Genomic DNA, 10,000 nt, shown 5'->3' with positions numbered 1-10,000 from the left:
GCTAAATAGACCAACTGACAAGCAAACAGGCAAAGTGCAAGCACATGATGATAACCTTATGTGCCGAATTATCAGCTGGAATGTTCGTCGGGTTTGTGATTTCGTAAGTAGTTGAGGTAACTCCTTCAGCAATAGTCTCAGGAGTTCCCAAAGCTTCACCTTCCTCTTCCGATTCTACTTCCTTTTCTTGCACTTGAGCTGTTGCCTTTGACTTCTTCTTTCTCCGGAAGCTTGGAGCACGGAAGAAGGTAGCACCCTTGAATTTGCTTGGTGACTTCTTTGATGCTGTATGTTCGTTGACAAGATAGAGGTACTTGCTAGTTAACTCGGGTGCCTGACCACCTACACTCGGCATGGCAGTTGAAAGAGCAACCTTGGCATCATGCCAGTCTTCTCCTGTTGACTGTTGAATCATTCCAAAGTAGTCAATCTATGAAAAATATAAATAAATAGTCAGAAAACTGACAAGCTACAACACAAACAAACATGTACGTACGTATGTACACACACATGCACACACACACATGTGCACACACGAACGTGCATACACGCACGCACACACACACACACACACACACACACACACACACACACCAATTTACAAACAACTGTATTCAATACACAAATTGCAACCTTCATTTTCCTTGTTTCACTCTCAACCCTAACATCATACTTCGGACTCCAACTGGCATCAGCCACAACGTACGAGACATGTAATTCAATCTCCCCACTTTGCTTGGAATCCAATAGAATCGACAACTCCCTTTCATCAATACAAGTCTAAGTTAACCAGTCAGTAACACAACAAATGCCCAACACACTCTAACCTCAACTCAGTAACGGCATCCTCCGGCTTTGCCTTCATTCCTTCCAGATCCTTCTTAATCCTTTGTATCTCTATATCCAGCTTGTTTAACTTGTTCTCCGTTCGCATCTTGTACTCGTCCAGCTCAACAGACTGCTCTTCAAACATGGTGAAGAAACGCTCAATCCCTTCCAGTGCAGAATCGCTAACCAACTCGGCCAAGTGTTTACCCTAACACCACCAACCAAAAATCAATAAATAATTGCAATACAAATGTATGGCCATACTGCTGCCTGCTCCACTATTCTATCCGGAAATTGGTTCAGCACTTTTCGTTGTTGCTTTACTCTCGCCAATGTGTCAGACACGCCCACTCGTTCTTTTTTCAGCTCGTTCAGTCTGCTTCTCAGTCGTCTCACACTGTCTGGGTCATGAGCGTTACCATCGTCATCCGTTGAGCTAATAGTTTTGATCTGAAATGCCACTTCAGTGATCGTAGCATGACCACTACCCTCAACACTAAATCATGTATACACACATATATATATACAAAGAATTATTTTCACGCAACTTTATACAATCAAACAAAACTACTACAGCTACTGTGTTTAGTCATCAATGTGCACTACTAAATAACAAATAATTTTGTGTCCTACAGGAAACACATGCATCATAATGCTCGTCTATAGATCCCATCAGGATAGTCTCAAACCCCACGCATACACATGCAGAACGAGACATGTGACCACAGATGTCATAATCATAAGGTAATTTCTGGAGCAAAGCTGCTGAGTAAACCGTTTATAGGAATTATAATACACATACATTGTTATGCAAAAATGAGTTAGTAAGAACCCTGTAAACATAAACATAAGGTACGCTTAACTTTGCAAACCTATAACAATGGGTTGAATTGTGTGCGCGTGCACACACACACACACACACACACACACACACACACACACACACACACACACACACCAGCAGTAACTCCACCTTCCGAGTTATACATATACAGTTTGTGTGTGTGTGTGTGTGTGTGTGTGTGTGTGTGTGTGTGTGTGTGTGTGTGTGTGTGTGTTTGTGTGCCATGAAAAATTAAATTGCCTTAGAGGTGCCCCACTACTAAATTTTCATTTAGTACTACACATCACCACTAAACACTGGACTTGCATATATTAAAGGTCACATTACACATTTACTTAATCCTTGCATTCCTATCAATATCCGAAAATATAAACAACTACAACTCTATTAATCCAACACCAAGAGATAACAGGACGTATAACTAGTCCACATGTGTGTTGACAAAAACGTAACAATAAGTCGAATATGCAAGCAGTGCAGTTGAAAAACGCGCATCCCACTCTACACACCCACAGTTTGTTTACATACACGTCATCTGATCACACATGATAATTAGCGCCTGCACAGCAGGTTGCAACGTGCAATGGCTTCACACTGAATGTCAGAGTCAGTTTCCATCTTTCCCCTCCACCATGACACACAAATATGCGTATCTCCTCCTCAAGCCACCTTGAGCCGGCGCAATCATTCAATAATGTATGTATCTATCTATCTATGTCTGCATATATGTATGTATGTATGTATGTATGTATGTTAGATTGTAAAGTATGGTAGCAAGTGCTTAGTGACTGCAGTATCTAACCTGGGCCTTAGGAGCTCTTGTAGCAAAAACATGTATGTATGTATTTATGTATGTATGTATGTATGTATGTATTTATGTATGTATGTATGTATGTATGTATGTATGTATGCATGTATGTATGTATGTACCGGTATTGAACCCGAGCCTTAGGGCTCTTGTATGTACGTAGGTACAAAAAAAATGTACCTGTATCAGTGGACAATTGCAACCATCATCTAATGTATGTGCGACAGGGTTCTAGATGGAAGTCTATGTATGTTACCATTTTCTAATGCTGTACATAACCTGAGCCACAGAGGCTCTTGTATAAACGTATGCATGCATGTATGTATGCATCTAGACGGGTATGTCTGTATTGTACGAATGTCAGCAGCATGAGAGCATGAGAACTGACACCTTGACGCATGTCGCCGTGGAATGCGCAAATTAGACTCACCGAATCGAGTCTCTGTCGATGGCCGGTGAAAGATTCTTGAGGATAACCTCATTCTCTCCCTCCCTCACGTCTCCTCTCACCGTCCGTGCCACCTCCGCACGGTCCAGAAAGACAACGACGCTGCGAACCGGCAACGCCGGCGTGTCGAATGTCAACGGTTGCGAGTTTCTTTCCACTGGCATTTGCGTTGCTCGTGACGTGTCCGGCTGCGTTTCGGGTTTCTGCTCTTGCTGCTCTTGCTGCTCTTGTTCTGGAGGCTCGTCTGCAGGCTCCGAGTGCGTGTCGTGCTCGTGTGCGATTTGATTGGTTGTCTCGACGTCTGTTCCGTCGGAAGTTGGCGGAGCAGTGCCGTTGGGTTGCTTCTGTTCGTCTGCTGGCGACTTCTCTGTGTCCTCGGTGACGCTTGCTGGTTGGTCGTCCGATTTGGAAGCGTGATGGACGTCAGCAACAACCTCCATTTCTGTTGTAGACATTGGGACTATGAGCAGCTGACGCTGAATGCCTTTCCTGCAGTCGACTGGAGTTGTAAGTTTTGCGGAGTCTCACGTGACATTCCTCTAACATCAACCTGCACGTGTCTAATTCACGTGACTATACTCACGTGACTACATTCACGTGACTCTGTCCGTGATGAATCTGCTTGCTGTCGGAGTTGGCATTTCGACGGCTGCTGCGGTGTTTATTGCTAATGTCGATTGGTTTTCTAAAACGCCTGCTACGCCTTACAGCCATTTGTCTAATGCTAGACTGTCGTCACTAGATGGCAAGGACAGTCTTCTAGCCAGCAGGTTGTGGGCTTCTTCAGGAGCTGTTGTGATGGTTGTGAGGCGTCAAGGGTGAGCTTTGTGTAGGAAGGTGAGTTAACCAGTGTATTGCCGTCGACTTGTGGTCATGTTTTTGCAAACTTGTAGGAGGCCCTAGAGCTTTCTTCCATTAAAGAACAACTTGATGAGTTAGGAGTGCCACTCTACGCTGTCGTTCATCAAAGGAAGGGATCTGATGATTTCCAGAAAAAATATTTTACCGGTGGTACAGTATACCTTGACAAAGAGGTGGGATATATGACAAAATGTTGTTTAGAATTGAAGTGTACAGAAAGACAGACAAGCAGGCAGATGACCGTGGGCAGAACTGTTAGGTGGTAGGTACCATTCCTTTAAATTAGACAGACAGAGAGACAGACAAACAGACAGGAAGACAAGCGGACAGACAGACAGACAGACAAACAGACTGGTGGGCAGACAGACAGATGGACAGACAGATGGACAGACAGACATATGGACAGAGAGACAGACTGAGAGACAGACAAATAGACAGGAAGACAAGTGGACAGACAGACAGACAAACAGACTGATGGGCAGACAGACAGATGGACAGACAGACATACGGATAGACAGACAGACAGACAAATAGACAGGAAGACAAGCGGACAGACAGGCAGACAAACAGACTGATGGGCAGACAGACGGACGGACAGACGGACGGACAGACAGAGAGACAGACAAACAGACAGGAAAACAAGTGGACAGACAGACAGACAGCCAGACTCACAGATAAATTTAGTGAAAGTTTACGAGTGCATTAAGGCAGAAGAAACGCACACAAGCTGAGAAACTCCACATAAAAACAAGTTGCCTTCAAATGATCACTTTTGATGACCTTATTTGATGCAAGTAAAACCATTGTATCTCCATACCGCAACGAGGTAAGCCTCTACAACTTGGCCCATGGAGTAAACTCACTTGAAGGCAATTTGTTTTTCCATCTGAGTGCCCCTTACTTAATTTTCCCTTGATATATATCAGAAATCATTCTACGGGACTCATCAGCGATGGATGTTTCTGTCTGCACTGTTTCGTCCAAGCGTATGGACGTCTTACTACCGAGCGAGGAAAGACGGTGTTGAAGGAAACTTTGAAGGAGAAGGTCGTCTACTAGGAGGTCTCTTTGTACTCGACTCAGGAGACGGCGGAATATTATTGGAACACCAAGAGAAACAGTTTGGAGACACAGTAAACCTGGAAGATGTCATGGAAGCAGCACGGAGCATCTCTTCTGTCAGTCCACGATTATAAGACTGTAGACAGACAGTGACATGTAATGCCTACCGATACGTACTCATTTGTAGTCTTTGACGTTATGATAGCATCAGCTGTCAAGCTGTATTACAGCCCACTGGTGCTTGATGTTCATGTCAACACTTCGAATGAGATGTATTCAATACATTTGCTTTGTATAGCACTACCCAATGATTACTGTAGAAAACTAATTATTCTGCATAAACCAACAGTTAATATCAATTAACTAGGAATCCTCCAGTTGACTAATGTGTGGAGACAGTTTATCATTTGATCATCATTGCTGTAAGGGTTTCTAGTGCATTTACCAGGCCTTCTGCTTCAGTCTGACATACATACTGTGGTGATGGTATTTCAAAGCAATCCTGTCCCATCGTATGCCGAGACAAGACCAAATTGTATGGATTTTCTAATGGCTGAGCATCGGGAGGTAGACGCATTGATGCTGTTACTGATTCAGCAACTACAATGTTGTCTACTGTCGGACTGGAGATCGGATTTGTAGTTTGATGCAAGTCTTGTCTTGCAATACAATTCCGTTGTTCTTGATTAACACAACTTGCTGCTTCAGCAGCAAACAATTGCATGGCTGCTGGTCCAAGACATTGATAGTACGTAGTCGACGTTGAATGATCGATGTTATTCGTTTGGTTAGCACTTGATTCACATGACAGCAACTGTCGAATAGCCATAGTGACATTGTCAGGACACTGAACAACTGATGCTAAACACAGATAAACAAAAGTCAAACACAGGCCTGCCGGAAGCAAAATTTAAAGTGCTATGACCTAACGCGCGTTAGTAAGCGTGGTCAAAGTAACTATGGTTACCAAGAAAATTTATCCTAACGCGCGTTAGTACGCGTAGTCAAAAGTAACTATGGCTACCAATAAAGTTTATCAAACACAGAAAACAAGGTAGATTGTTGACGACAGACATGACAGAGATCTCAGTTAGGCAATACAGTTAAAACGTTGAACATACATTTTGAAACCGCCGGAGCATACAAACTCTTCAACTCAAGAAAATTTTTGCAAAATTTTTGACTCCATTTGCAAAAAGCCGTAGCACTTTAGTGGTTCCAGCGGCCCTTCATTACAACACTGTCTGAAAATATAATAAATAATAATAAATAATAACAATAAATAATAGTAATAAATAATAAATAATAATAATAAATAATAATAAATAATAACAATAAATAATGTAATAAATAATAAATAACAATAATAAATAATAATAATAAATAATAATACTAAACAACATGATATATTTCTAAATATTGTCCATGTCAATAATACAGCAATCACAGAAACTCTAAAAAAACTCAGAAACTTGCTACTCTATCATAAATCAGTTTACTCAGTGAGGCGAACCTCACTGCTGATGATGTCAATTTCTTCTGCACAGAAAGGGCCTGTGATTTGCCGACCTGCTACCTCGGATGCATAAAATTGCTGAACGGATCAGACTGAACGATAGACGGCACCTGATGATTCTTATGATCTCAGTGTAGGTCTTCTTTGTTTTGATTGATATTAATTCAGCTATTCTCTTGTAAAAAATTGACGCTTCTTCCCCCATTCCACCAGTTGCTGAAAAAATTAGGGGAGTGAAAGTTGCATTCTCTATCTCCCTCACACGTTCGTCATATTCCCGTTTTCTTCTCGTTTTCATGAGATTTGTAGGCTGATGCCAGAGAAGTAGATTGCATGTTTGAACGTGCGTTCGGGTAGAAAACATTTACATCAAAAAATGCACGTCGGGAATGCTGCCATACTCCTCTAGCTGAAATGTATAGGGGTGCCTGGTCATCAATAATGGCTGTTTTATGCTGGAAAGTTTCTCCGTGAAAGGGTTGCAACTGAGGTTCACTAGCGACATCGTTGCATGTTTCCGTGAGGAGGTTCGCCGTGATATCTCTTACTTCGTTGTGGCGAAGTGTCGGGAAACCTCCTCTAGGGCAAATCATTGAATGATCCACGTCAAACTTTTCCCGAAGGAGCATTTGGACGGTACGCTGGGTAGATGCCAACCATATCTCAAACATGGCGCATCCCAAAAGTCTCCCTTAGACAGGTGAAAACCGTGATCTTCCAATGGTAAAACTGTTAACCAACTTGATGATCCCTTCTCACTTCCCAATTCAATGCATCTCTGAAGTTTCGGAGAACAGTTCCTGGAAATGACTTGCAGACTTTCTTTTTGGGCAGCTAGCCTTTCAGCCCTGATGTTAGACTTCACCTTTTTGATGTGTGATTTTTCATCTGAGAGCACACTTTCTTGCTGAACTATAAGGCTTGTGAGATGGTCAGTTATCCTTCATGAAGCTGCATGCTGATGTTCACAGAGTTTGGAGGAATCGACAACATTCAGACCGGCAAGACAACATGGAAGCGCTAACAAGTCTCTTTCTTCCTTGTCAAACTCCACTGCCCTGTTAGTGATGGTAAAAACTTTTCAGAGATGGCTTCCTCTAGAGGTTGAAACATGTGGGAAATACCCTCAATTGTTCTGATCACATATAACCAACAACATGACAGACTGTGAGTGAAGGCACAGTAAGCAACATGAGGTTGACTGTGCGCAATGTCAGAGAGACGTATTACTGGCTCAACCCATTCATAATAAATAATAATAAATAATAATAATAAATAAATAATAATAATAAGTCACCGCCGTGGCTTAGTGGTTAGCGACAATGGCTACCACTCCATGGTTTGGGGGTTCAAATCCCAGTGACGACAGTAAATTGTGAAACTTGTCTGTCTTTCTTTCTCATGTTTCTCTAGCTTTATCCATGAGACTATGACTCGTTTCAGTCTTTGGGGAGTTTCTGTGGTTTGGCGAACGGTCCGTTGACGATGACGTCCAGTGCTTTCCTGGTGGTCGTTGATATCCACTAGGCGTGCTGTATCGAGTACGCGGTCACCGTAATGCCTGCAATCTATATCGAATTGGCTAGTCATTGATCGCCGTATGGACTACACGAAAACATGTACCCCGCTGGGCTCACCTGCCGGGTTGGTGGGTGCCCAGATAGGGGTAAAGACCCCACTTGCCCATTATGAAGGGGCATAACGACACATAATAAATAATGATAATAAATAATAATAAATGATAATAAATAATAATAAATGATAATAAATAATAATAAATGATAATAAATAATAATAATATATTTTCTGTCTAGCTAGGGGCATACAGATTAGACAAACTACAGCTAGATAGATAGTTAAGTAAATAAATACACTAAACAGCAAATGAAAGAGAGAGCTAATAAATTATTAAGTAACTCCTTTCTTCAGATCCTTATATGCCCATGCAAATAACTTCCTACTTGACATAGACTTCTCTCTGTTTACAATCCACGAAAGAGTCCTAACCAAACTGTTTGCAGAGTGTATAGCTCTTTTCATATATAACGTCTGTAGCATCAGTCCCATTTCTGATGTTTCCACAGACCAGTTTCCAAACCTCATCCGAATTGAATCTCTCTTATTCACACCAAGCCCTCTCCGTATGCTGTTGGATGCCTCATTTAATAAGTTAGGTGAATGTGTTGAGTATAAGGATACAGAAGTATATCAGATGCCTGAAGGTTTGTGTGTAGTGAGGATGAGGGATAACTAATGCCCTACTGTATAACTCTAAACAATAGAGTCTGTCTGACTTACCCGGTTCTAATACATGATGATGGCTTGTGTTCGACTCCAAACTTTCTGTTTCTTGTTGACTTATCTCATTGCTCACTTCAATTTGTTGTCTTCGTTTAGTGCATGTTTTGAGCATCATTGTGGTATCAGCTTCCCTCGTTGTGGTTTGAACTGCTTCCACGACACCGAGAGAAGCACCAGTGACCAGCTGGATGAATCGGACACAGATTGAATGCGAAGTGTCGTTGTGAGTCAACATTTCTGATATAACGAGACGGCACTCTGCCTGTTCACCTCGTCTGTACCGACACCGCCAATCTTCCAAAATGGTGGATTTCAAAGAAGCCAACTAAAACAAGATTTACTAAACAATCTCAACACGCACACGTGCGCGTGTGTGCACACACACTCACTCACTCACACACACACACACACACACACACACACACACACACACACACACACACACACACACACACACACACTAGTAGCTCTCATGTAGCATCAAGTCGTGCATTAAACACATCACTCCATGTCTACATGCAAAGAAACTACACACTCTGACCACCAACCTCTGTGCATCTATTTGAGCAACACGTCTCACCAGCAAGCTCATCAATCGGTTTCAATTTACCCAACACAAGCTTGCCATGCTTCTTCCTCACTCTGCATTTCTACACAATCAAACAAATGGAATATATAACCATTACGTTACACGTCCGTTGGTAGAGCCATATAGCATACGCCTTCCATCGTTTTTAACTTCTTGTATAAAAAGTTGTTGGAGTAGCGAAGGATCCTCTGTGTGGCTTTCTCACACAGGCGATACTCTTCCCGTAGTCTCCATCGCTGTTGTTGAATAAACGTTACATAGTTGTCTGATCGTTTGTGTCCAGCACCCAAACCAACACAAACCGTCCTGAATACAAAAATCATTTTCACTGACACACAAACACACAGAATGCCATCCATCTATACATACTGTCCAGGTAAAAGGTACTTCTCTGTGGCAAGTCGCTGCGCTTCCTTCGACAATTGTAGAAGTAGTCGTGCTTGAGCAAAATCTACCTCATCTGAGAAACCAATCATAAAGCACCTGCTGATGCAGCTAGGTACTGAAACGACTAACCACTGTTATCCTCATGTAAAAACTTCTGGACACAACCGCATGCACCAGTTTTATACACATTTGTACAGCAAAGATGAGCAGCTAACAAAGAGAACAAAATGTAAGAATCGTGAAGAATGAGTGTGCAGTAGCATGTGCCGTACCTTTGTCATCCTTGAGAGTGTCCACCAATGACTGCACAAATTGCTTTGTGTCTGATACGAATTTTTCCCTCTGACTTTCACTGA

The 10,000-nt window shown here is 42.2% G+C and overlaps 3 protein-coding genes across 3 annotated transcripts in view; 1 reads left to right on the top strand and 2 right to left on the bottom strand.

Annotated features, from left to right (window-relative positions):
- LOC134186346 (protein F37C4.5-like) overlaps nt 1–3,453 on the bottom strand; it is a 4,794-nt gene extending 1,341 nt beyond the window's left edge. Inside the window, exons 1-5 of the mRNA XM_062654283.1 lie at nt 2,911–3,453; nt 1,093–1,324; nt 828–1,036; nt 634–763; nt 56–430 (exon numbers count right to left, since the gene is read on the bottom strand). Coding sequence (XP_062510267.1) covers nt 56–430; nt 634–763; nt 828–1,036; nt 1,093–1,324; nt 2,911–3,383 — 1,419 coding nt within the window. The 5' untranslated portion in view covers nt 3,384–3,453. The remainder of the gene's footprint in view (nt 1–55; nt 431–633; nt 764–827; nt 1,037–1,092; nt 1,325–2,910) is intronic.
- Nucleotides 3,454–3,516: 63 nt separating this feature from the next.
- Nucleotides 3,517–5,225, top strand: LOC134186348 (peroxiredoxin-like 2A). Its single transcript, XM_062654285.1, is given in 3 exon segments — nt 3,517–3,765; nt 3,822–3,962; nt 4,716–5,225. Coding segments are annotated over 3 exon segments (636 nt in total). The 5' UTR covers nt 3,517–3,540; the 3' UTR covers nt 4,986–5,225.
- A 2-nt stretch (nt 5,226–5,227) lies between these two features.
- LOC134186347 (uncharacterized) overlaps nt 5,228–10,000 on the bottom strand; it is a 6,923-nt gene continuing 2,150 nt past the window's right edge. Inside the window, exons 3-9 of the mRNA XM_062654284.1 lie at nt 9,917–10,000; nt 9,774–9,854; nt 9,627–9,717; nt 9,389–9,563; nt 9,217–9,318; nt 8,666–8,993; nt 5,228–5,712 (exon numbers count right to left, since the gene is read on the bottom strand). The exon at nt 9,917–10,000 is cut by the window's right edge and continues 39 nt beyond it. Coding sequence (XP_062510268.1) covers nt 5,255–5,712; nt 8,666–8,993; nt 9,217–9,318; nt 9,389–9,563; nt 9,627–9,717; nt 9,774–9,854; nt 9,917–10,000 — 1,319 coding nt within the window. The 3' untranslated portion in view covers nt 5,228–5,254. The remainder of the gene's footprint in view (nt 5,713–8,665; nt 8,994–9,216; nt 9,319–9,388; nt 9,564–9,626; nt 9,718–9,773; nt 9,855–9,916) is intronic.

Source organism: Corticium candelabrum, chromosome 11 (genome assembly GCF_963422355.1).
Source record: "Corticium candelabrum chromosome 11, ooCorCand1.1, whole genome shotgun sequence".
Lineage (NCBI taxonomy): Eukaryota > Metazoa > Porifera > Homoscleromorpha > Homosclerophorida > Plakinidae > Corticium > Corticium candelabrum.
This window is presented reverse-complemented; position numbering and strand designations above follow the sequence as displayed.